This window comes from Indicator indicator, chromosome 19, assembly GCF_027791375.1.
Source record: "Indicator indicator isolate 239-I01 chromosome 19, UM_Iind_1.1, whole genome shotgun sequence".
Lineage (NCBI taxonomy): Eukaryota > Metazoa > Chordata > Aves > Piciformes > Indicatoridae > Indicator > Indicator indicator.
The window spans coordinates 162,781-190,531 of NC_072028.1; the positions used below are offsets into that span (position 1 = coordinate 162,781).

Below are 27,751 nucleotides of genomic sequence, written 5' to 3' on the forward strand. Positions count from 1 at the left end.
TCCTGAGGAGAGATTCAGTACAATAAACTTTCTGAATTGAGAAGTGTGAAGGGAGAAAGCTTCTTCTTAATGTGGGAACTTCCAGCCACAGCTGAAGGAAGGCAGAGGGTGCTTGCAGCTTTCTGCCTATTCTTAGTTCCCCAACTTAGAAAAGGCAGTTTCAGTGGGGTTTTCTTAGTCTGATCAATCTTAACCTCTTCCATGGCTAAACAGATTAAGGAGTAGGTCTTCTGCATTCCCATGGAATAAGTTGCACTCTTACTATGCTGTAGGAAAAAGAGAAGCATTATAAGAATCAGTCACCCAAAATGGGTCAAAATTTTGAAGCTAACAAAAGGTTATTGTGCAGATGGTCTTCCAAGGCAGAGGACAGCAAGCTCTTTGTGCTAATGACATACTAAGGGAATACAAGGCCCTTCAGAGTGCTGTGGCTCTGGCATTCTGCCTGTGTAAGCTCAGGGATATAGGAAGCAGTGTGCAGGGACACTCGAGTGTCTTCCATGGGCTGTGCCAGGGTGCTCACTGGCTTCTAGCCTAACTCCATGGTAGGTACACTGACTTCTGCAAAGCTTAGCTAGGTAGTTCTTGCACGAAGCTCTGAGGAGGAGTCTTTGTGATCCTTGGATAGGTTCCATGTTGGCTGCAACTATGACAAGCAACTATGACAAGAGCTACTGTAGGACATTCTTTTGGGATTCTCTGCCTTATTTCAGCTGTGCCCCAAAGCAGTTTGTTTCTGTTCCAGCCTTTTGTTTCCAGTAGCAATTTGGAAGGGCAGGTGTGCAATTCCTGATTTTCAATAGGAAGAAGAAAACCTAGCAGTACTAAGAGCAGTTTGATCACTTCTAAGGCAACAGTATTTCACTGCCTAAGCTTGTCAGGGAATGTCAGAAGCATAAAACAGTGGATTTAGCTGAACTGTGGTTTCTCTGACACTGCAAACAAGTTATTTAGAGTTTACATTTTTTACTCTTGTGATCATTTTTCAGTAGTCTAAAGCTTTTACAGTAGCTTAGTAACTGACTAGATAGTTAAACTCCACCAAAATAAAGGATACCTACACGAATCAGTGCCCTAATAAATACAGATTATGTTAATGGTGCATAAAAAATAAGCATGTGGTCTTGGACGTTCTATTTCATTCCATTTTTTTGTTTCATTGAGGCTCTTCCAGTGCTGGACAGGGTTATTCTTCCATCCTCTGGGACAAGTTAGGGGAAAATAAAATATGTAGATCCACTACAAGAAACCCACCACCCAATGACTCTTCAGCTTGCAAAGTCCTGCCAATTGAAACAGACTATTTAAAAATGAGGCCATGCCTAGATGCTTCTCATGTTCACTGGTGGAGTGGGATGTCTGACTCCATCAAAGTAAATAAGCAGGGAAACTGAAAACAAACTCTCACGTGTGCCATCTGTAAAACACATTTGCCTGATTACATACCACAGAGGCTGCTGTGTCCTGGCAGCTGATGACCTCCATCTCAATGGGCTGTCCTCCCACGCTCTTCAGTTTTTCCAGCACCTCATTCACTCCAAGCCACTTGCAATCCACCCCACCAACTGAAACAATGTAGTCACCTTCCCTCAGGCCCATTGACTGTCAGAAAATTTGTGCACAAGTTACTATCTGGAACCATAAAGGTGCATAAAACATTGTTGTCATCATCTAGTATCTGCCCTAAAGGCACTTCCCCCCTCTTAGATGCTGTAAAGCCATTGTCTGGCCAGAGGTGGAACAGAGGTGAACGCAGAACCATGCAACTCCTTGAAGCACACAAGTTACCTGCATGCCTTAGCCACTGGTACAGGTGATTAAGGCATGCTTACCTTACCTCTTCTTTATGACCTTTTCAATTCTCTCCTGAAGTGAGTGAAACCTGGGTTTTATCACCCCATCATCCCCCACAGGATGTTTTCTCATTTTCATTCTGTTTCTTCAGTATTTTCATTCGTACTTCTGTGGTGGCTTCTGCCTTTCCTGTAGCTAAACTATGCCCATCACTGTGTGCTGCTTTAACCATTTGTTGTTTCCCCCAAAAGAACAACCTGTTAGAAGCAGTAACATGTTATTTCCCCTCTTTTACCTTGGGCACATACTACTTTGCCTTCCCTTCCTGAACCTCATCTTTGTTTTTGCTACTCTGTAAAGCCTTTATCTCTTCTAAGTTTCTCAATTAAATGTCAAATAACTTTTGGGGTTTGGGAATTTTTACCTCTTAAGTGTGAAGAGGGGAAGAAATACAGCTCTAGTTTAATGTGATGTCAAGGATAAGGATACTCTTGACACCTAAGGTTCAGCTTGTATGAGCTGACTACACTCATGTATACTAGAACTCAGTGTATCACAGGCTAGTATGGGCAAGCCAGAGTTACACACAAACACTGTAATGCTGGAGTCTGGACAGAGATTGTCAATACTGTGCCATTGTACTTACTGCTGCAGAACAAACTGGATCAAGACAATAGATCTGCACAGGTGAACCACCTTTAAGACTGAATCCCAGCTCTCCTGCTTCACAGTGGATGCGAATGGAACGTGGAGCTGTCCATCGCTGCTTGGCTGAGAACACTGCCAGTGGGCCCTGGAGGCAACAGCAGCAGGCACAGTGTGGGTTACTCTCATTTGTAGGTAAGCAATGTCTAATTTTTTACATTATAATGCTTTACACTCATCTTGTGTAGCTTTTACTCAGGTTAACTTCCATTTCAGTGGAAATAGCTAGAACAATGAGATTTACCCCAAAATTTAAGATGTGGTCAGCTTTACTTCATGACTGCTCCGGTGATGTTTCAGAGTGGGATGAGACGAAACACCAAGTTGTTCTGAGATCTCTGTTAGGGTGTGCAGAACCTTTTGACTGCAGTAAGCTCCAAGGTCTTGTATGGCTCCATTTTGGAGGAGATAAATTGTTTCATGAAACATTTCGTGTTCTGATCCTAACCACAATTCACAGTTCCCTTTGCTCACTGATACACAGAGACACCCAAAAGAGCACACACCATTACACCTTCTGCTGCCCAGCTCCAACTGCTACAGCTTTCCCCCACCTCCTAAGAGTGTGCAGTTACCCACTGACACCTCAAGGAGCTTCCAGGAAGGTTATCAAGGGTGAATGCTATGTAAAGCCACACATGACTGGCACTCTGATTTTTTGCTAGCCTCAAGTGGACTTATACCTCTGACGCTAGGAGTGATCTCTCCAATAACTTCTGGAAAACCTAGTTACCACAGGATCATTTTTCAGGGTAAAACACTTGTCTGCCTTTCCTCCTGTTTGCTAGCAGAGCAAGAGAGGTGGTTCAGCAGAAACACATCACATACCAGCCTGTGAAAGAAGTCCTTCACTTTGACCTTGGAAAACTGTGGAGCAAGGATTTCCATTTTATGCTCTGTTTTAGCTGAAACAAAACAAAACCCAAGTTAATTTTCTCTCAAGTATTACTTAAAAGATGTACAAATTTATTTTTCTTGTATTCCAAGCCAGATAGAAATTTCCCCTGTATTTTTCCCAGGCTGCAGAAAAACTCATTCTCGCAGAAACGTGCAAGACTACCTTAAAAATATCTTCTGAGCTCATAGCATCAATACAGAAACCTGAACCAAATCCATCCAAACGAGCCCAGGTTATCAGCCTCTTTGTTTGCCTTTGACAAATATTTAAAACCAACTCTCATTCTTTCCCACTGCTTCCAAAGTAAAGAGTTGGAGGAGCTGGACTGAGATAGGAAGAACCAAATGCAATCAAATTGAGTTACCCACTTAGACCAGGCAAGAGTTGTGCTACAAGAGGCAGTTACTCCTTCTCCCGTGGGTGATTTCAGCTGTTAAAGTTTGCCCTCTTTTTCTAGCTCACAATACAGTCACCAAATAAAAGCTGAATTGTTACCTACCCTGGAAAACAACACAGCCAGAAACACTGTGAAGCAGCTGTAACAAACTAATTTATCTGTAAGGAATCTGAGCTGACAGGTACAGTTTATAACCTATACTTTGTTTCTGTTGTGGATGGATGCATGTCATAAACATCTGCATCTGCATGCGGACAGGTCCCATGGGGGCAGGCCCATGGGGGCAGGCGGTGAGATGCCCTTTACTGCTAGTGCCACATACTCACCAATGATGTCTGGAGCCTGGATTAGGCTGAGAAAGTCATCCTCTGTCTCCTGCTGAGAATATTTGAGCAGCGAGCGTTTGTGAGCAGCTGTCAGAACCTCCTGGAGAACATCAATGTTTCGAAGCTTCTTGCATAGCCCGCAGACTCTCAGGGCTTCCTCATGGCACACCACGGCTTTGCGCAGATGTGCTTTCCCTGAGGTAAGAAAGAGAGACTCTGGCTTGTTCTCCAGAGACAGCAAACCCGGGTTAAACCCAGGCACTTCTCAAACAATAGCTGGCAGTTACCTAATTGTTTTCTCTGGACTTTGTCCTTTAAAAGGCTGAGAGCCATCAGTCCTTCAGGCATGTGGTCATACAGCTGGGACAAGGCTTTCTCCTGCTGGTCTTCATCATCGCCAGCCTGCACTGTAACAGTCGACAGAGAACATTACACACCTCTAGGGGCTGTTCCCATAGGTGTGGTGCTGTGTAGTTATTGCTACCTTCTCTCCAAAAGAGATTTTTACACGTATCTATTGATGGACATTTCAAGTTCTTAGGACTTCTATCAGTTCTATCAGATGTGCCAGAACATACTGACAACAACCGAGCAATTTAATAGCATGTAACAGATGGAATATTTCTTTTGCTTCTGTACAAGTTAGTTTATTAACTTTCACATTCTTCTGTAAAGAACAAAAAAGCATTGCCTCATGTCTGAATAGGGAAATGACCAGAAATGAATATACATCGAACCGCCCAAAGTTCCTGACTCCTAGTCTTAGTCATAGGGCAAATGACAACCATTGGTGTGTTTGCTGCTCTTTATATGACTATACAGAAAATGTGTGATGCTTACGTTCATGGTCACACAGAATGGTGGCAACGAAGTAATGTGCCAGAGCTTTGTAATGATCTGACTTTATCTGTGCCAGCTTAGACCAGGAGTAGGGGATGTTCTCTTTCACTGGTTCCTGATTCATTGCAGTGCTAACCAGCATGTAAACCTCTCCCACCTGAAATAAAGCACAGAACTGAAGTTTGAGAATTTAACATTAGTTATTAGGAGTTCAAGTAAGGGATATTCTTTTCAGCCTTAAAATAGCTTTATGTGCATCACATCAAAGAAGGTTATTAAAAAAGGTTAGAATGGGTTGGAAATAAGTTTTGAGAAAATATGAAGTTCCATTGCTGATATTTGCCTTACATGAAAAGTAAATTTTGTACAAGAAGAGATAGACTGAGTCAGTCAATCTACATGGCTTCAGGGTTCAATAAATGACCATGGAATAAACATTTGTAATTTTCAAATACATCTCATTGGGTTAATTCAGCTGAGAAAAAGGGTAGAGCACATTACTTACACAGTAGGCTTGTGCTTCACTTCTGAACCTGTGGGGGTCATACCTAGCCTTAAGTTTGTGTGGCTTAGTTAAAACTGGGCTGCTGTCCTCCATGCAGAGTAAATTCAATAGCTTTTCAAGATGTGAGTGGATCAAACAGCTCCAGCTGACAGAATCCAAAAATCCTTCCCCTGCAGCTGATTAGTCCTGCAGATAAAGCAGGGGGGCTTTACAGGTTTGGGAGAGGCTCTGCCCATTTTTCTGGTATGGAACCAGTTACAGATCTGCTGCTCTGAAGTGGCTCAGAAAGCATATTCAGATCTTGCTGGCATACCCAGTCTTTGATATCAACCTGTTGGGGCACAACTTGCTCCAAACACTTGTCAGGCAAGTCCAAAGGCTGCAGCTAGCAATCTGACTGCACATCAGGCTCCTTCCCCCAGTTACAATTTAGTTGTTCTTTTGGACTTCATCTTTTTAGGTTTGCATAACCCCCAGCTACTGGTTGTGTTCAATACAGAGAGTTACACAAACAACTCTGTCCTTTAGTATGTTGTTCTATGGACAAGATCTGTATTCTTCAAAGGAGCAATACTGATAAATAGCTTGCAAAAAACCTTAGGCAAGTCCAAGTGTTCTGGCATGTTTCCGTTGAACTTCATGGATTATGAATTTTTGTAAAATCTCAGCAGTTCCAAACCAATAAGTGGCAGCTGTTCACATTTTCATCTTCTGAAAGGCTGTGATTCTGTGCAGCTCGTGAGCCCTCCCTTGTTACTTCAGCTTTTCAGTCCTAGTGGTTAGCATTTAGGTTTAATATATTGTTAATTTTACTGCAGGCTGCAGCTATTAACTCAGCATTGTAAACAGTTATGTTACAAACTAAATTTTACCTTGGCAGCTTCCTGTGTCATTTTCACTAGTGTGAAAAACTCATTGCGTATCCCCGGGAGACCGATCTGCTCAAAAACACACTCCTGAGCCTGGGCAAGCAGCATTTTCACGAGCACATTCAGCATAGCTGGGCTCATGTCATAGCTTGGGGTGTGAGTAAAGGTCTCCTTTAAGTAACTTAGGACTCCTGGAATTACAAAATGGTTTTGTCGGCATTATGAGGAGAGAAACAAGTGAGCATGTAGCACTGTAACTGAGTTTGAGAGCATACTTTCTAGTATTGCACTACCTCAATCTGAAGGCATCTTAGTACACAGGAAATTACACTGACCTACAGGTTTTGCTTTGCATTCCCATTAAACGTCTCCAGGCACGGTTTTCAAGACTACAGTTCAGAGGAGCAACAGAAGCTGTAAGTTTTAAGGGTAATGCCTTCAAATTTCCTTGTAACAATTCTTGGGACTGACCATAAAGCTGTGCTGAAATGAATGTGACTTGTACACAGGAGCAGTGGACTAGGGCTTATGCATAGCACAAGAAAGAAAAAGAAATGCACACAGCTATGAGGAGGTGACAGTAAAACCTTTGGGCAGAAGAGAAAACCACAAACATATAAACTTAATTAATCATGAATCTCTTTTTTAGATGCTGCTAAGTGCCTTTTGTGTCCAAATGGAAGTTCAATTGCATTCCTGTAAGTAAACTACAACGGCAGAGTAAAATTTGATTCTGCTTCAGAGATTTGGTTCCACCAACATATGAATCTTTCTGTCATTTATCAAATGAAAGCCCCACAGTAGGTGCAGTGCAGATAGGCAGGGATTTCAGGGATGGAAGCACTGTGCTCACCTGGTTCAGTGAGCTCTGCTGGCCTGCTAATTGCTGATACCACCACCAAAGAGAAGTGATAAGACCTCTGCTTTTTAAGTGTTCCATCTTCTCTAAGCCTTCTTTCCACCCAGTTCTGTCCATGTCATGCTGTATGTTCCTACTACTGGTGTCTGGGATTTTTTCATCTTCTCTATTACACTTGTATCTTTTATCTTACTCACATGCCCCTACACATACTTGAATTATAGCCATCTATGCCTTTTTGCACCAAAAAACCCCAACTCTAAACTTGCCAGGCACATCCCAAGTACTGATGCAGTGCTCTACTGATAAGAACCAAAAGTACAGAGGGAACTTGTTGGGTTTTTTTTTCCCCATTCCCAACACTGAGAGCTTGGCTGAGGTTAAACTGTGCACCATTTTCTAGTAAGTAGGGAGAAAGGGTTAAAACTGGCTCTGCAAAGGGTGTCACGGAGCCATGCACAGGTACAATGAAATGCCTCTTGAGCAGATAGCTCTGAGGCTCTGCAAAGATACTGAGAGAGCAAATGATGTATTTCTATTTGTGAATTAATTCTGTTCTGCAAATACACTGAAGTGGAAAGCAATGATATTTCATTATTATTAATTGCAAAAGCAGGGGAGGAGCAGCAGCAAAATAAATACAAAGTCAACTAAATACAAAGTCTAAAAACCAGTTTAATAAATTCATTAATAAATGCATTAATAAATGCTATCAATTTGTTTCTGATAGCTGTGCATTCTCAAAACAGGGTTTAGGACAATCCAGCTCTGTGGTCCAGCATTTGTACCTGAAAAAGCTCCCTATACACTGGAAGTGAGCAGCCATAGATTGTTGTTGCAGCAATAAATCTTACAGTCCATCCTCACTGCACAGGTCTTGTCTTTATCATTATGTGCAGCACAGGTGACATTTACAAAAAGTTAGAAAGTCCACTTGGCAAAAAAACATCATAAAACAAAAGCTTCTACAGCATGTTAGTGTACAGGACATGCTTCCCTGTAGTAGAATTTGTATTTTTCTTCACTTGGGTCAGAAATTGATTATTTTGAACCTGTTTGCCTTTGGAATCTATGGAAAATATGTAGCCAACATCCAGTGAATTGGAAACTTCACTAGAGAACACAGTAAGATTAATTTCTAAGAGACCATATGGAAAATGAGGGGTTTGGTCCTTTCAGTTGCCTTGTAGAGATTTTACACCAAAGCGGTATCACTGAGGTAAGAGCAGCTGTGTTGCTGTAACAAAGAATGCACGCTGAAGCAGTTAACCTAGGGCTGTGGGTGGGACCTTTGAGCTGCAGCTCATTAATCGTTAACCACAGCATTCACTGTTTTTACTTGCAGGCTCAGGCTGCAGTTCCAGGTTTTGAATTTCAGCTTTGTCTTAGCTCTTCACCCAGCTTTTTTAAATTTCCCTATTCCTTTTTTGTGTAACGAAATCAGTGGGCAATGCAAAAATCTGCAGGATGTCAGGCTGAGATTAGGAGCATTTGCACAAAGACCTTCCCAACACTTTTAAATTTGTACCTGCAGCTCTCTGAAAAGCATCAACAGCATTTTCAAGTCCAGCCTGGGTCTGGCGATTGCATCTTGTTCCAATCTGGGTATAGAGGGCTCCAATATTGAATAAAATACTAGCTTTTTCAAGCAGCAGATTTTGCTGGCACACTGGGACACCTGTGAAGGAATCATACCTTGGGAAACATACATTAAAGTGTTAAGATGAGCAGAGTCCACTGAAACAACAGACATTATCCTTCTGGTTTTCAAAAAGCACAGTGGGATTCTTAATAATTGTTCTGCTACAGTGCAAGTGAAGGTGAGCAGGAATAGCACGATGTGCCTTGCAGCAAGGCACAGCTGAGAGCTGCAAGCCAGAGAACAGCTTTGGGCTTAGTTTTCAGCAGGGCTTACAGCAGGACCTCCATAAGCATGTTCTGTGTGGCACAGAAGTGCCTGTAGAACATCAAAGGGGCAGTACCTGTACGTGCTGTCAAGTTCTTGTACTTAGATGTTGCCCGAGATCAGCTTTGGTATCATCATGCCCTCTATAGCTTGTATTTTAAACTTTCTTGCAGTTATGACTAGAAATTGAACATTTCTTCTTGGCTGCATGGCAGTCATCATTTTTCATTTTAAATATTCTCAATTCAGAGTCAAACTTTGCCCATTGCTATAATAAATCAAGCTGCTCCTCTCTTCTGGCCCAAGTACTCCTAACAAATTCAGGGGGAAGCATTAAGGTCTGACCCATTCCCCATCTACTTTTTTGCACCAAGGTTCCGAGTCCAGGAAACATCTGCAGCTGTCCATAATGAAGATTAATTTTCTCTGTTTTCCCCTTGTGCTAATCTGCAGCCCAAATCACAATCTAGCCAGTGGCTTCACTCTGAGAACAGGGTTTGCTCTCAACGCTCAGAAAAGCTCTGACACCAGGGAATTGCAGGGGCAGAAACTCACTGACATGCTCAGTTTAAACAGAAGACTGTTAATGGTTAACAGTGTGCTAAAAAAGAGACAAAGGAGCAAGATGAAGCACACACTTACCATGTAAATAAAACTCCCACGTGCCTGGTGGGTGGGAAAAATCTGTTCTCTACATAACCAAGTTGAAGGAAATAGCTTATCAGCATCTCGATGCCAGCTTCATCTCGGCTGGGAGTGCGGCAAGCCTTCAACAGGACAGAGAAAAGAAAGTGGTTACAACGTGAATACTGAAACAGCAAGGCTCTGCTTCCTTTGGACTTCCGCAGATCATAAAAATGTGGGGTGTCTGAGAACACTCAGCTGAAGGCCATATGGATGCATTCCAAATCAGAGGTTTTCAGCTGCATACAAGTAGCACATAGCCTTTAAGGGAGCAAAGAGGATCTGTTTGGCAAAGCCCCCAGAGTTCACTAAGGAAGCAAAAGCGATCTGTAGGACAAGCCTCAGGGCTAGTGAACGAAAGATTGTAGCTATGTTATGAAAGCACTAAAAACAGTTTGTTTCTAGCACAAGACAGGAAACAAACAACAGTTAAAAATTAGCATTCTACTACAGTCTTTTGCCACTCATTCACTTCAACACTCTTCCTGCCAAGCTAAAAATACTTTAAAGAAAAGATAAATCTTACATTTACAAGATTTACAAAGTTGTGTTAATAGCTCAAGCACTTTGCCTAACTGTGCTTTTTCTCTACTCAGATCATAAAGCTCTTGGACCATGGAGATTCATGTTCCAGATCTCAGAAATGAAGTCAGGAAGAAGAGGGTGAGCTAAGTGTAAATTGTAAGTAACAATGCCATACCCTGATGCCACACAAACGCTGTAATTACAACTGTACATTAAAAGACCTCATGGTGTCCCATACTTGAACTTACTTGTCTCAGATCTATGAGATCTGCTATTTCATCTTCATACTCAGAACTGTCCTCACTGAAATGTTCCAGAATAAAGTCCTAAAAAGAGGTAAGCAGAATTATCTAAAATGAACCTGAACTATTAATTTTCTTTTCCTGCAGCTGCAAACAGCACAAACCCAGTTTGATTGTGATTTGCATGTTGTCTGCTCCCTGCCAGTCAGTAGTACAGTAACATCTAGCAATGAGACTACAGAGAGTAGAACTTGAAATTTGATTTGATGCCCAAGACAAGAAATTTCAGTCTGATGCAAAGATCCCAAACACCTATTACATCAACTCCATTGGGTTTTAAAACAACTCCACTTAGTGGTTTGGAAAGGGACAAACAAACCCTGTTAGCTAAAACAACAAGGGAATCAAGTGATCATCAAAACTTGCTAACAAAGAGACTGCCAAATTCTTGTCAGCTCTTTTACTGCAGTTCCCCTTAACAAAACTGCAGGTACCATAATGTGGCCATTGAGATTAACCTACAGAAGGAAAAGCAGAGGCAAGTGCTACAGTGCTACAAGATGGCTTTCCCTCGCACAATACAGGGCAGCCAAAATACAGAAAGTGGCTCAAAGAGCCAGCAAACAAGCAGTGCTAGTGCTGCAGCACTGCTTCCCAACTCAGCTAGCTTGGTTAGGTCAAGCTGGAGTGGCCCTGTTTTGTGCTGAGTAAAATCTTCAGTACTACTTCCTTTTGCACTTAGTAACCAGCAGTCTTATTGGAACCAGGAGTTGTGGAAGGATTTTTAATTATCTTTGGTTTGACTGTCTGAAGTGGGACTTCTTACAGCATCTTCTGACTTCCTGTCCTAGTTAGATATAAGCAGTGACCCAAATGATTAATGGTTAATTTTTAACGTGTTGTGATCTCAGCTTTAGGGCAAATGAAACCAACGATGAGTTGTACAGAAATCACTTCTGCTTCTTGAAACAAATCTGAAATGGCAGATATTTCTGGTAACTGAAACTCACCTTCAGGGGAAGTGTGAAGTCTACTTCTTTGGTTTCCTTCAGGCCAAGAGGTACCAAGGGAATGCTGAAAGTCTCTCTAGGGAAAACCAAACAAGATTCAGAAATACTTGTTTTCTGCTTATCTGTTGATAAGTCATTTTGTTTCATTTGATGACAGAAAGTTAGTGTGCTGATGGGTGTTCAGGTAAAAAGGTACATAGTTTGTAACACTTCTTTCCTGCCCAGGAGAGTCTACTTAATGGCCTGTGCCTCCTGAGGAAGAGAGTGAGGAAAGTTACTTGCCTGTGCTTTTTTGGTTTGGTTAATTCTCATTTGAGCCTATTTGTCCTTCAAGGAAAGAGGAGACTCTCAGAAGATGGCTTCCTGCAATTTAGCTCCACCTTTATACACCTGCACAAGATGTCTGGACAGAAAACAGGAGGTCTGCCACAATAAGAGCTATGGTGATTATCAGTAGTTATTATCAGTACTTTACCTGCTACCTGTGGTTTCAGATGCAGAAATGAGGTGAGTCTATCACATGGAAAAGCAGGGCCTAAAGGTACCAACTTGAACAGAGAAAGGTCTACGCCAAGGAAATCTGACTGCTGCTGAATTTGTAGACAGTGCTAGGTGATGACCTCTCAACTCAGTCAACCTCTAAATTACCAAAGGGCAATAAGGATGAGAACTGGGACTTAAAATATGATCCTTAAGAGACTACACTTCTGCATGATGGACTTAAACCCAGATCATGTTAGTTAATGACACTAGCTGATAGGAGTATTCTGAAATAAAAGGTATCATTTATCCTTCAGAAACTGCATCTGTTCCACTGCCACTAGACATGTCGTCCAGTTCTAAACCAGAACGATCAGAAGTGCTTCCAGGCACAGTTTGTCAAGTAGGCTGAACAGATCAGTATCAGGCAATTAGAAGCTTTAGCTAACATTTGCCTTTTTCCTGAAAACACCCCCTTGCCTGTCTAACAATTGCTTAGAGCATTCCATTACCAGCTATAAAATCCCATGGCTGTGATTCATTTATGGTCTAACCAGCAAAATCACTTTCTGGCTGGTGCAAATTCCATCGTAGCAAAGTAGGAGTAAGAGTGCAGCTTCCTCAGCAGAGGAAGAGGAGTCCTCACACTGGTTGGCACAACCAGAAAATGGCTCTGTTAGCTTGCAAAGGCCTTCCAGGGTGCAGAGCCAAAATGCCTTTAGTAAGGCCTTTAGAAGAAACCACAACACTTTTACAACAGATTACATCAAGACTTCTTCCCCAAAAGGATGTAACACACACACACACAGAGGAAAGAAATCCTAACTTACTGAGTGAATGTAGTACCACCCACAGGCCCTGCAGACACCTGTCATTTGTCATTCAAAGGAACTGAATTGCTGTTTTTGAAGTTTCTAAGGTACCACACCCATGGAGTTAATGTCCTGGGGGCACTGAATAATTAGGGAGGTGACCCTGGATTTCCATATCTGAGCAGAAATGGCATCATGCTTCTCAGTTCAGCTGTGTGCAAGGACTAGAAAGGCCAAGCCTGTGGCCTGCTGTAACACATCACAGCATAACCTAGTCCTATGGGAGTGACCTCATGTTGGTGCCTGTGCATGAGAGATTCAGAAGGCAGCTATTAACAGCTATCTGCTACTAAGGGCTGGAGAGCAGAGGGAGTGAATTCTTTTAGCTGATGGAACATAAAAAGTGTTCAGAGCTTAGCATGAGCAGCATCAGAAAGGTAAAACACAATTCAAGCCAGACTGGGGAAGCAAGATCAGGAGAGAATAAAAAGCACATTGCTGTCCAGCTGCAAGGCTTCTGCCTGCCCTGGGGCCTGACCTCCTGCTCATCCTTCACTGAGAATCCAAACGTTGTGAGTATTTTTCAGTTAAGAGGAATGGTATTCCTGGAGCCCTGCTCTCCTCCCCTCAACTTCCACACTGCTCTCTCTGATTTCATGCATCCATGGAGACTGGGACAATCTTAAAAAACACTTTTGCATCAAATAGTTGTCCAAGTTTGACATATGGGTAAAGGGCAGGAACTGGTGGAGCATAGGTTTATTTTCAAGAAAAATGACACTGAGATTTTGCATCAGTTGGAAAAATAGTCCACTGGAAATGTGCTAAGTCCCTCTACAGTAAGAATTCCTTGTAGTCCACCTGGATGTTGCCATCTGAGATGAGTGCTAAAAGGGACCCTGAATTATACTCCACTCATATGAAACCCTTCAATTTGTGTCTTGAGCTGCTGATGTTAATCAAATAGCAACCACTCCCTTCTATAAGCAACAAGACTGATAAATCTTTGCAGTATTCAGGCAATGAATAATCTTTACCTTGAGGAATCTGTTGCAATTTGAAATTAGTGTGCTCCTTCAAGCTGGGGAAATGTCTTGGATCTATTCCAACCTCCTCTACTAAAAATGCCTGGGTTAGCCAGCTAATTTATAGATTTCTGTCACTGAAGTGTGCATGTTGAAGATTACCTCAAGTGTAATCTTTAAGTGTTTCTGAGCCCCAAATCAGTGCTCGATTTCTGTTCTCCAGCCAAAAAGACGACTGCTATGTGCACTGCATTTAGGATCAGATAATTCTGTCACTAGGTTTGCTGGCTCTGGAGTGTACTGAGCCACTCTAGCACTGCAAACTCGGCTAGTGCCATGTGTCCCTCCAGAAAGCCCCACAAGCTGTCAATCCTCCCTGAAGGAAATCCGTATCTAAGGGTTTGTGGTACGTACCTTGCCCAAGTGAAAGGCAAATATGCAGACTAACCCTTAGTCAACAAATCCACCATCCAATATGTTCTCTTCCTATCAAGCTCCCTGTTCTCTTACGTCACTATTTCCAGCGGTCACCTAGAAACAGTTTTGTTTCCAGTGGTAAACAGGAGACCTGTTAGTGATTGAGTAACTTTGAGCTTTATACTTACGCTGTGTCTTGATAAACTTCTACTGAGATATTAAGTCCTTCCAGTTCCTCCTTTAAGATCTGCAGGTCTGAATTTACAAAACTCAGTTCCAGCAGTACCTGCTCTCGTACTTTGTTGTTAGTAGTTGCTCTGCAGAAAGAGACACATCAGATTGTATTGCTGAGGAAAAGGTTTGTACATAAACTTGGGCAACCGCTTGCCAGCATTCTCAGCATTTTTAAGAGTTTTTTTAATCTCCTTAAGAGATGATATAAGACTCATGGTTCAGAATTTATGAGTTTCTTCTGTCAAGAGAGGGCCTGGGATAGTTTCCAGATAACAGCATACAAACACAGGGAAGACTTGTTACGTGCTATTTTTTTGTGTGTGATTAAAGCTCAAGCTTCTTTTCAGATCCACTAATAAACAAGCCCAAAGAATCTAAACCAGAGTCACTGTCCTGTCCGTGGATTAAACAATCTTATCCTAGAAGAAGGTAACAGAGTGGAGGTGGGGAGAGTCAGGAGATAGTTTTTTCAAAATAAACTTCCTCACTTTATAAATTGAATAATGATCTGCTGAGACTTCTGAGCTTAAGAATAAAAGAAAACAGCTCCCCTGTGGAACTGTTTTACAGCCAAACACACAGGTGGAAGCACAGAGCTGAAAGATCTTGGCAAAAGCAACAGCACAGTGACAATACCTTTCTTTGAGTTAAGGACTCATTAAAATATTCAGCAAGGTTCACTTGCCATTGTTGGTAGCAATAAAGCTGATCAAACAGAGCAGCACGAGACAGTCCAACATTCAGCTCATTTGCTACAGCACAGAGCTTTGTGTGCTTTGAAGGCGCACTTTACAGCAGATAACAGAGCTACAGCATTAAAAACCTCCAGCAGTAATTTATGCAGCGTGTTAGGGGGCCAGATAGGCAGACTGGGGGAAAGCAAGAGCTCAGAGCCTTGTAAGCAATGTTAACAATGCTGTTGGAAGTTGTGGCACATACCTTAACAGATTTTCAGCACCAGCTCTCATTCTCACAGCTCTTAAGATCTGTTGGTTTAGGACAGCTCTTTGATTTTGCAGTTTACTTCGACCAGTCTCAGCCAGAGGATTACATCCCTAGAATTAAGGAAATGAGGGGGTTTGTTACTGTTGGAAGAGACACTGAAAAAGGAGTAACACTGAATTTAAATGAACTCTAATGGCATGGGTTCTGTAGGAATACAAATTAACTGCATTGACAGCAGTGATGAATGACTGAGTGTTCCTTTTCTCAAACATGGCCTTTAAAAGTGAGAGAGACACCATGACCAAAGCATTTCACTTTCAAATAGTGGCACAAAAGGTTTGTTTCAAGGCTTATGTACATGAGCCAGTCTATTCTCCCCTAGATACCTTTGAAGCTGTTTTCCAATTGCACCCAAATCTGAGAGAGTATTACTGCCTGAACAGCTTTCATAAAAGCAGTTTGTGACAAGACAGTAACTCCTGCAAAGCTTCTGCTTAACCTTTGCAACATGCCGGAGTTCCACACTGGGATGTATGAAGGCTTGAAGACAGCTCTATCAGAAAAGGGCCTTTGGTGGCACCACTGCTCACAGCTGTCAGAACCTTGCTAAGGATCTCTGCTCTTGTTCCCTCTGGTGCTCACACCTTCAGTGCAACCCCTATACCTCCTGACTTAGGTTCCTCTCTCTCCATACCTCAAGCTTCTTTTTGGCACAGCACTGCTTATCTGCACAGCTCTTTGCACACAGGAAGTGCTCTCAGATCTTTCAGTCTACCCTGCCCTAACCCAAAGCACCTTTGCACACTGCTGTAAAGCTGCAGCTTCTTGCCAAAACTCCCTACCCTTCCTGTGTGCCAAACAAGTGTTGTGACATCATTCAGATACATCTTTACAGCTCTGCTTCTGGGAGATTTTTTAGGAAGATCAACTGCCTGATCCCCAAGCTCATGAAGCTCAGTATAAGTGGTGGTAGTTTATTTCAGTGGACCTTTGATCAAACTCCAGTCCAGAAACCAAATAAGCTCCCATTGAACAAAGTGCAAAATTGCAATGATCTTAAACCCTGTGGACAGAAAGAATGGCAGAGATGTCCCCCTGCATGTCAGGACCAGCCACCAATCTCTTCATGAAGCTTTAATGCAAAAACAACTCTGGGGCTCCAGAGAACAAGGCACTGACAGACTGAGGTATTTGTATCACCCCCAGTGTGCCTGGCAGTGCTGCACTGTTGTCTCCTTGGTGAAAGGCTCTCTGTGGATAGAGGAGTCTGTTTTCAGGACAGGCTCACCTGCTGCAAGCACATCCCTCCCATTTACTCCTCACACCCTGTAAGTCATAGTTAAGCTCTGGGAAAATGCACAAGGGATGGGGCCACTCAGCTTGTTTGTGTTCATTTGCAGGCTTCAACTCAATTGTTATCAGGCTGCCAGAAAACTGAAGTAGAAGTTTGGGTAGAAGTCTGCATGGAAGACAGAGAAAAATAACCACTACCTGCAAAAAAAATATGGAAAATACACAATCTGGGGAAGATTACCCCTTGTGTAAAGCAGAACTTCTGTGTATTTAAAAGTCAATTGGCAGACAGATCCAAGAAAGTCCATTTTGTTTTCCTCTGTGCAGAAGACTCCTTTCCCAGGCAGCATTGGTACTCGGTTCCCATTCAGACAACCCCAAGAAGGTCAGTGTTCAGTTTGTTACAATATCTGGCAGCCATGCTTCCCAGTGTTTTCCACACCTACTGCTTCAGCCCTTGTCAATAGCATGCCAGATGCTTCATTTAATTACTGTTTATTTCTTTGCCCAGCCAAGACAGCTTGGAGAGGGAACCAGATTTTACCCTGGCTTCTAACACGATCAGTAAAATTTACTACATAGCAACAAGAGAGTGGTTTTACAAAGAGTGATGCAAAAAGGACCAAGAATGGTTTAAGCTTTGGTTGTGCACTGGGGAAGAGAGGTGAGAAGAAAGACAAGTGAGTAACGCTGCTGTGAAGACAATTCGAGTAGCAAACTCAACTATCAGTTTTAGAGCCTTTTTTTCCCCTCAGAGCATAGCTGTACTGCATTAAAGTATTTTAAGTGCTTAAGTATCATTACCCTTAGCTCCTGAACCAACTTTGAAGTTCAGTTTCTTGGTTAGTTTATTCCTTCCTGCTTAGTTGAATAGCATTATTGAGCTGCAGAATCAGGAAACTGGTAGGTCTTGAACATATCCTATCAAGACTGGATTCTTGCCATATGTTTTTTATATACCTAGCCAGGTAACATCTTTAAAGAAACAAGCACTCATTTTGGACAACTGGCACCCCTTGAGGAAGGCTGCATGTCTGACAGCAGCCCTCTGACTGATGGGGCATGCTGGCAGATTACATGGGATTGATGCTCATCTCCTGCTGGAACTGATGCCTAAGCTCAGGTGTCAGGATATTCACCCAGGTTTATTTTCAAGTTATAAACATTATACCACATACACCTGGCAAACAGTTGCAGTGTGAATGTCTGTGGGCTCTCAGTGCCACTGTTGGGGCAAGCACAGCCAGCCCAACTGCAGCAGCCCAGGCAGAGCTGGGAAGCAGCTGTCTGACTGCTCAGGACTCACTTGGGATTCTGGAGAGATTTTATTCTACAGAGTACAAGAGGACAGAGAGGGTAGCTAGGCAAGCCTGCAGCCAGGTACTGAAGGCTGACTCTGGATGGACAGATCTTGTCTCTGCACAAAGCACTAGTGCTTGCCTCTCGTCTGAAGGAACCTTAAAATGCTGCAGTCTGAGAGGTACAAGCAGCATCTTTGTGGGTTTCCAAGTCTAGGCCTTGAGAAATTACCTACCACAGAGGGAATATAGCTGTCCAAAGTAGAGGTCCCAAATACAGAAGCAGTTGTATTTCATTTGGATGTCAGTAAGATCTTCCTTCAAGACAGAAGTGTTTTTTAGTACCAAAAATGTAGTTGTGATGGACACAATAATAATGCCAAACAATGAGTAATGGCAGTAAGTATTTGAAATTAACCTAAGTATGACTTAGGAAGTAGTGGTTTGAAATTTTAAGATGAGCCACAGTGTCTGGAGGTGACACAGAGTTGAAAATGGGTGTGCCTTCTTACTTAAAATAAAGCATTCCTCTGCAGCCAGTGCAACCTGTGCTGCTTGGCAAGCCCAGCTATGCACCTCCAGGGGTTTAACCATGTGTCACCTACCTCACTTCTTCAGCTGCAGTAAACAGCAGGATTCACAGCAGCGCTTCTGCAGCTGATCCTAAATCCTGCTGAACTATGTTTATTTCTTTACCTTCCTCCACTGCTAGAGCTGAAGTTTCTCTTTGCATGTCAGTGTTAGTTCTATGCTACAAGTTTTTCAAAAAGGTGGGGGGTAGGGAGGAAGAAGATCTGGTCTCCCAGAGCCTGGGCTACTTCTGCTGTGAACAAGTATTCATAGAATGGTTCAGGCTGGAAGGGACCTCCAAAGCTCATCCAGTCCAACCTCCCTGCAGTCAGCAGGGACATCCCCCACTAGATGAGGTTGCCAGGGCCTCGTCGAGCCTCGCCTTGATTATCTCCAGGAAGGGGCCTCAACCACCTCCCTGGGCAACCTGCTCCAGTGTTCCACCACCCTTGTAGTGAAGAACTTCTTCCTGATATCCAATCTAAATCTGCTCTGCTCTAGTTTGAAGCCATTGCACCTCGTCTTGTCACCACAGGCCCTTGCAAACAGTCTCTCCATCCTTCCTGTAGCCCTTTCAGGTACTGGCAGGCTGCTATTAGATCTCCCCAGCACCTTCTCTTCTCCAGGCTGAATATCCCTGGCTTCCTCAGCCTGTCCTCATAGCAGAGCTGCTTCAACCCCCAAATCGTTTTCGTGGCCCTCTTCTGGACCTGCTCCATCAGGTCCATGTCCTTCCTACACTGAGGGCTCCAGACCTGCACACAGTACTCCAGGTGAGGTTCTTCACTTCTAAGTGCCTGGCTCCAAATAATACCAAATTTTCTAACTGATTATTGTATTAAATTCCAAGTACATCTTTTCTATATAATATTCCATCTTGCCACCCTGCTTACTAATCAAAATCAAAATTAGTGTTTCACCACTGACGTCTGTCTCTTGACCAACCACGTTTCAGATGATTCTTAGATTCACATGAAGACCTGCTTTCAGGTTTAGGTTTTGTGAATTAGTGTGCAATGAGTGGATGTGGCATGAATCACTGCAGTTTTGTTTGTTCTCTTTCCACTTGTCTAGCAGGACAGAAACAAGCAAATAAATGTTCCTGTGTCAGTGCTAATGGTGACAATTGCCTGGCTGCCAATGACTGAGACTAAAGCCCAGTGGAAGCACAGGTGTAGCAGCTTGGTGAACTGATACATGAACCACAGCTGGGGGGAAGCCCTGCAGAGGAAACCCCAAAAGGTAAGGAGGGGAAGGAGAGAGTCAAACAGGGAAGCGCTGATTCATCAGCTGGTTACCATACCTATTATCATTTTCAGCCTCATGTATGGAACTGCCTGTTTTCTGGTTTTAGCCTTTTCCCCTGGCAGGGAGGACTGAAATACACTGTCTGTTTCTGAATCATCAACTTGGTCTGTATGATAGGTATGTAGCTTCACAGATGGAACCAAGGCTTTAAAGGAAAAGAAAGTCTCTCCATTGAACTGATCAGAATCCAAAGGCTGATTAAGCCAGCTGTCCTCTTGCTGTGCCTGCATGCAGCACCACGGACTGCTGCCCAAAACAGCCAAAGAAGATGGGATGCTTAGGGCTGTCCCAGAAGATACTGAGACAGCTGCAGAAAGGGTAAGCTTGGAAAATGAACTATGACATTTTCTTGTCATTTACTGCAATGTCCTGATGAGGTAATGTGTGGATCCTGTGACTGGATGAGTGTCACTTCATAAGCACCTGGAGTTCTGTGTACTGGTGTGTTTTGACGAGATTTACTTTGTGAAAACATAATAGTTTACTGGGAGGCATGGGGAGCCACAGCTTGAAAAAAGTTGTTTCTTCCACAAAAACTAAAAAGTAACTACAAAACCAGGAAGAGGTGCGAGAGGCTAAATAGTCCACAGGGTCATGGCAAGATTAAAGAGTAATTTCCCCAGAGGTGAGAGAAGCTCTCACCTGAGCAAAGCAGCACCCAAGGACAGATCTGCTTCACTGACTGCTGGAAAAATCCTGTTTAAATGCCTTGCTCTGCTTTTACAACAAATTGGGGGTTGCTTTTATCATTAGTTTTGTCTTCATTTTTATCATTAGTTTAGTCATTATTTTTATCATTATTTTTGTCTTCTGACCAGATTCTTTTGCAGGGAAGAAAGACCAGGGGCGGAATTTGTTGAGATGGATGCGTGGGATGGGCATGGCTGATTCACAGGCTGCTGCCAGAACAGTGAAAGAATGTGGAACTCTGCACCAGAGGAGGTGGAGGTGCAGGGCTGATGGTCCAAGAGCACTCACAGGACCCAGGAGCACAGGTACAGCTTGCCCTGGCAATGCACCACAGAACACCCTGAGCTAAGTTATCCACATGTGATGGCTGAGATAAACACAGCAGCACCAGTTTCCTAGTGTGTTGCCTTCACAGAAGGTAAAAAGTTCTAGACAAAAGCTCCATCTTCTTCTTGCTGCAAAGTAAAAGGCTTCTTCCACCTTGCAAAACCCACTTCAGGATATGGATTTTTTTTTTGATAGTTTTGTTTTTAGAACTAACACCCTTCTCACAAGTTTAGTTGCAGCTAACCAAATGGTTAAAGAGGACTGTTTTGGAGGGGAGAGATAAGGGGAAGGGAGTAGGGGCAACACTGACCAAGCTGCATACATCCTGTGCAAGTAATTTTCTTACAACTAGAAATTAAAAAAATAAAACCCAGAACACAACATCCAAGACAGCTCAAAGCATCTTATAGGTTTCAGGAAAACTTAATTTTACTATATAAATATGACAGGCCTTTGCCATAGGGAAAAAGGAGAGATAACGGACAGAAATGGGGTAGGGGAACAGGAAAAGGTCCCTACAGAGCAATTGTGACACTGCTGGAAGTGAATGGAGAGAGGGAGTCTGAAGAAGGGTGCAAGTGGACCACAGCAGCTGCTGTTAGACTCATCTGGCAGTGCCACAGCAAGTTTAACTTTCTAGTGTGGCAACACAAGGCAAAGCAGGAAACAGGACTAGGTATCTGTTTCACTATTCCTGGTCACAGCCAGTCACAGTTTTACAGGGCCTCCTCCCTACAGGGAAAACAAAGCACTAAACAAGAATTAAGTAAATAAGTTCGTTTACATTTGCAGCTTGGGGATACTGAGGATTGTTTACTGGTATGCTGCATTTAAGGCTTCAATGATGCACAAGAGAGCACTGCCCACTTTCAGCAGGCTTCCCACAGCAATCCAGCTGCCAAAACACCCAGAGTCTACAACAAATGGGTAATGTATCAACTGCTTCATTTTTCTCTGTTAAAAATTCATTGTGCACCATGTTCTGCCAGAGCATAGAAAGCAACCTCACTGTGCAAATCGTGCTTGGAAGCCCTCCTGTGAGCAGGGCTGAAACAAATCAAGTGTCTTCACCATACCCCACTGCTTTCGGAACAAAAAAGTCAATTAAGGAAATGTCTCTTGGTCTAAACCCATGAGGACTAGCCCTGGAAACTGATGTGATCTGTACCAACAAAGCTGGTAACCAACCCTCAAATCCTTTCAAGAAACCAAGAAGTAGTGTGATTTTAAAAAGGGAGGGGAAAGTGACACAAAGACAGGCAGGGAAGCAAGCCCTATGCACACCAGTGACATCACTGGTTTCAGTTAGGTGACATCACCCAAGGGGCATTCAGCTGAGCATGGCAGGCCTAAAGATGCTGTGCAGAGTACCTCCTTGGGTTCACAGCTTGTATCTGAGATTCCTGGAGTGGGATTGTTTGGGGAGTTGGGTTTCTGTCACTTGTTTTTTTTCCTTCTCCTAGAACTACTGAGTCAGAATGAAAGCTCTGGTCCTTGAGACCATGGCACCAGTGCACAACAAGGAATACTGATTTCCTGCTTACTTTTAACTCGGAGGGACAGAAGGCTTTGAGCATCTGGCCTGAAGTTTACAACTTTAATAAAATGTCTTTATTAAAGTGAGCTGGATGAACCTAAGGTGTGGGTGAACAGAAGGAAGAACGTTCCACTGAAACACTGGCTCACCCAGATCTATCTAGTATCAGATTCATATCCCTTTTCTATTGCTTTAAGGCAAAAGTGATTCAAATGTGGGAAAGATGCTCATGATTAGGTGTAAATTTGATTTTTACAGTATTTTCATATATGAGAAAAAAAACCAAACAATTCCTTTCCAGGATATGAGGTGACCCAGTGCTGTTTCAGTGAACTTATCCCTAACACACGGCAAGTCCATTGAAAATAAGCTCAGCCCTTCAGTAAGACTGTATTCAGATGGTACATATTCCTCTTGTGACTCATGAAGCACAACGTGGCTATTCAACTTCAGCTAGTCTCCATCATTAACATCAAACAGGTTGAAAAGTTGCTTGATCTAACTTAACAAGTTCATAAAAAGTCAACTTTTTTACTAGGATGCCTCAAGACAGACTACAAGCATCCCATACAGAAAACTGCTGTGAAAGCTGTAAATTACAACTTTGCCACATTTTGTGATTTCCTGCTCAGGACTACTAAGAAAGAAATGATTACTCAGTAAAGAGTACAGTAGGATTACTCAGATGAAGAAACCAGACAAGCTTTGGCAGAGGTTTTGTTTGTGTCTAGTTATGTGTACAGCAGCACGGATTCCTCTCAGCATGGCTGGCACAGGTAAAATCTTTGCTCTTTTCAGCTGCAAACAGTCCCTCTGCTGAAGGGCAGTGCTGCTGCTGAAGCTTCTGCAGGCTGATGAATTTGGTAACTACTAGGGGCAAAAACCCAGACAGCCTGTGAAGAGGGCAGCGGGGCCTCCCTGCTGTGTAATCCTGCTGAGCTGAAGCGTATCGTGGAGGTATCTTTATGCAAAGGTAAGCAGCAACAGCCTGAGCTATGGAGTGTTTTTTTCTCCATAACATGCACAATTTGTAGTCTCAAGATCCAGAATCTACATCGAAAGACCCGTGTACCTACACTCATATTTGAAGCCCATCAGTTACAGGCGTGAACTTAAACTCCTCGTGGGGAGGCAGAACGAAAGCTCCCCGAGAACGGTGCTCGCAGCTCAGTCCCTGGGGGGAAGTTCGCAGCAGCCCCCAGGGCTGCATTACAGGCGATACTTAACTATAATTGCTGTTGCGCAAAAAGAACTCGGGTGCAGGTTATGGCATAATCCGCCCACTCAGTCTGAAAAGTAATTAGGGTAGATGTTCATTAAAAACTTCCTAACGAGTCTGTTAACTGCACTGCCTCACCCCAGCCAACTCTGCCAGGCACAAAGCCCATAGTTCGAGAGCGCGGGGAGGAGCGCGCAGGAAGGAGCGCAGGGAAAACAGCCAAGGTGGGGTTGCGCTTAGTTTTGTTGAGGTACGAATGCCCCTGCCCTGCACGGCGAAATCTGGCCCTGCGACAGCGGAGAGTGGCACCGGCTGTGGCTGCCCAGGACCCCGCAGAGCGCCCCTCCTGTGCCGCCACAAGCCTAAAGCGTACCCCCGGCCCGGATCCGCGCAACACTCTGCCCCCGGCCGGGCACAAGCCCTCTGTCAGAGCCAAGGTCCCAAGTCGCTTCCTCTCCCGTATCCCGAGGCAGCTCCCCTGCTCACGGCGCTCCCCAGGAGCAGCCAAGGAGCGGCGGATAGGGAACCGCCAAACACGAAGCACCCGCAGAGAGGGCTGCCCCGGGCATCACAGGAGCCCGCGGCCCCCAAGCCGGCCGCCGCGACTCCCACCTTCCGAAAGTAGCCGTCCTCCGCTGCCTCCGCCGCCCTGCAGCCGCGGGGTGGGAGCGCGTCCGTCATCTCCGGGCGAGCCTGCTACCCCTGTGCTCCGGCTGCCGGGCGAGTGCTGCTGCAGGGAGCCGCGATCCTGCGGGAAATGCCGGCGCTGCCCCACGGCACCACCCGGCTCCACCTCCGCTGGTGGCAGGGAGGGGCTGCTCCGCCCCACGCCGCTGTGCCGCCTTCTGTCCCGGAGGATGGCCCTGGCGAGGTCCTGGCGGGCCGCTCCCCGTAGTAACCCCGCGGCCAGGCAGTCCCCGGCGGGCCGGGTGGGGCTGTGGGTGGGTGCCCCTCGGCCGAGGACCGGGGGTGGCTGTGACTGGCGGAAAGCGGCGCCCCGCTGCGCGGCGCCTCCCCGCGCTCCTGCTCGGCCCTGCGGCTGTGCTCCGCGCTCCGTTAGAGCGTAGCGGAGGCTGCCTGGCGGCCCCACAGGGACCGCTCGCCTCTGGCCGCTTCCTTGCGGCCTCTTCCTGGCGACGGCCCCCATGGGGTAGCCCCCCTGGGCGGACTCCCCTGGCACTATGGGGCTGCCGCCAGCTTTCCCCGGGCTCGGGGCCTGCCTCGGGGAGATGAGGTTACCGCAGGTGGCTGTCCCGTAGTGCAGGCATCTTCCAGGAGGTGTTCCTGGGCAGCGGGGAGCATGCAACGGGGAGCATGCTCCCTCTGCCGGAGCCCGCACTGACACATCAGGCCCATTTTTGGGGGGCCGATGTGTCAGTGTGGGCTTGCAAGCATAGCCTCTGCCCCGGCCCGCGGCCTTACCGGGCACGGGACGGCACAGGACCGGAGCCCAGGAGAGATCCCAGAGCCCTGGGAGTTGGAAGGGCTCCGGCCCTTGCCCCTGGTTAGGCGGCAGCGGTGTGGTGGGTGAAAGGCAGTAATGACCCCGGCTGCGGGACACGGCAAACTCTGCAGCGTTCAAACTGGAACCGCCTTCGAAATTCTCCCCGTGTTGCCGGTGTCAGGAAATCGCCATCGCTGGCGCCTGTTGCCAGCCAGGCCCAGCCTGCAGAGCCATGTGGCCATCCCGTGGTTAAAGCCGCAACACAGCACTATGCTTGCACTGACACTGCCAAGCTTGCCTTTCTCCCTGTCCCTTATGTTCTCTCTTTTCATCCTTTGAAGTACAGTTGTCAGAAAAAAATCTGCAGGGACAATGTTTATGAAAGGAGAAACACCTTTGGGATGACATCCTCAGTGGAGCAGCCTGGGTAAGCTCTGCCTCTGCTGCCTGTTCCTAAGGAGGAAGACTGGAATCAGCAGCACAGAAATGGGGATCCAAGGATACCTGCTGTTGTTTCCTGAAGTCTGCTGAGGTTTGTTCTTCTCGATTTTGTTCAGTCTCAGACCTGTGCCTTTTCCTTTTTTAAACAGTTCTAAGGACACTGGGTGAATGTATCCAATTAAATGTTAACTGGATGAATGTATCCAATTAGATGTTAACTAGGAATTTCTACCATAGCGTGGTGACATAGTGCAGCCTTTCTTTGTTGCTGGCAGATTCTCTGAATCAAAGTCAGCAATGCTACACACAGCTTATTTCTAGAGCAAATTCAGGAGAGGCCAAGACAACTCTAACAGACTTCCTCCCCCATCTTTAGTGTCCTGAGTACATTGCTCAACACTCTCACAACTGCCAGATGAGGCTGTTCTTCCCCCTCACTGAGGTAAAGGGATCTTGGTGAGGACTGCATGGGGACTGATGGCAGGTTCCTCTGTAAGTCACTGTCAGTTTTGGCTGCAGGTGATGGCTGTGCTGTTCTGCAGAAAGCACACATGGACCATGTGGACTTGATAGTGAGGGCTGAGCTGGAGAATGACTGGGTAGGAATGCTCCCTGATCCTGGAATGTAAATTACAGCTTAGAACATTCCAAAACATAATTTACCCTCCAAAAAACATGTCCCTGCTCTTCTCACCAGTTGGTTAAATGTCTTGTCTCCAGTAGCTTTTTGACCGCTATAAGAATTCCTAAATAAAGGTGGATTTGTACCACAGACTTTTTCAATTTCTCACAATTATATTATCAAGTTTGGTTTGCTGCATTGTAAAGACTGAGTAATAAAAGGCTAGGAATCTGGAACACATCCACTCAGAGAAAGGGCTGTAGAGATGTAGATGTTTGGTTGATATGAGGAGAGAGCCCACTGAGTGATCTGGTACACTGGACATGGCACTATCTCTGAGAAAGCATCAAATGCTTTAGAACTTGCATCCAAAGATCAGATGTTGTGCCTGAAGCACTGAAACTGAAAGCAATGAATCTTATCTCTGCATCAAATCTCTCTTTGTTTACAGGAGTCAGTGCTGTCTGGCTTTGTGCATGTCAGATAAGCCAGCCAGCCAACCACCACCATGAGCACAGGTACAGAATGGCAGAGCTTGATTTTGTCCCACAGTAGTAAAGGTAAGAGGGACAACAACTTTGAACAGCCTTGCCACAGACACAGGGTATGATAAATGTGTACACATGTACACTATGTGCCACATTTCTGCTCTGTGTTGCTCTGCTCATTCAGTCCTGTCCTTCTCCCCCTTCCCCATCTTGGACACATACGGGACTGTGGCATTCTGAGTTTAGCCTTTGTGGCCACAAGGGAGTGGTCTCAGTTTGGGAAATGTGTCTTCTGCTGGGATGTAGTTGCTAAGCTGTTGCACAGTGAAGAGAGGAATCTGCTTTGACTTAGTAAGGGCAGGTGCTGAATGTTTCCTTAGAGTGGTTTTACAGCCCCCATGGCTAAGGATGGTCACAGGTGCCTCAAAGACAGCTTTTGTCACAGAGACACAGGGGCTTATCAGCAAAAGCGTGTTAGACTGATACTGGCTGAAGGCAGAAGGATGTATCAACTCCTCCTCTTTCTTTCAAGGTAGATTCTTGAACTCTGAACCTGACAAAAGTTGACAAAGTTGGTGGCTTTGAACATTAAACCTCTGAGCAGAAAGACAGAAAGGTTTTGTCAGTAACCCTGACAGCCTGTAGCTTTACAGTCTGCATTTACAGAATGCAAAGGCAGCCAGTTAGTTGAGTTGGTGTCATCCTTCCTTTCTGAAGACTACAGTTCTTAATGAACTGAATAGATTTTATCCTCACTCTCAACTCTTTCCAAATACATAATTTTGAGGAAAAAAAAAAAAAAGGAGAGACCGAGAATGGCAAAACCTCAGTAGCAATAGTGGTGTGAATCCTGGAGACTGTTCTAAGTTTACAAGATGCAGGAGATTTCCAAGTTAGAAGTTGAAGGGTTGTGATGGTTTGAAACTGTCTTTTTAATTTTTCCTTGCAAAGTTCAAAACAGAGAAAGTGAAAGAATGTAAATAAGTCACTATTGGGTGTAAGAAAGCAAAATAACGATTGTTCTAAACACTTCCATTGGAT

General features: G+C 44.6%; 1 protein-coding gene across 1 annotated transcript; it reads right to left on the reverse strand.

Moving 5' to 3' along the window:
* RHPN2 (rhophilin Rho GTPase binding protein 2) lies at positions 1 to 24,396 on the reverse strand. The gene is made up of 15 exons (XM_054389611.1): positions 24,328 to 24,396; positions 15,468 to 15,583; positions 14,483 to 14,611; positions 11,561 to 11,636; positions 10,557 to 10,634; positions 9,742 to 9,866; positions 8,722 to 8,888; positions 6,338 to 6,525; positions 4,961 to 5,117; positions 4,408 to 4,527; positions 4,121 to 4,315; positions 3,328 to 3,404; positions 2,441 to 2,587; positions 1,447 to 1,602; positions 1 to 266 (listed from the first exon to the last, which is right to left on the reverse strand). The coding sequence occupies exons 1-15, from the start codon at positions 24,394 to 24,396 to the stop codon at positions 15 to 17; spliced, it is 2,052 nt and encodes a 683-aa protein (XP_054245586.1). The 3' UTR covers positions 1 to 14.
* Positions 24,397 to 27,751: the final 3,355 nt, after the last annotated feature.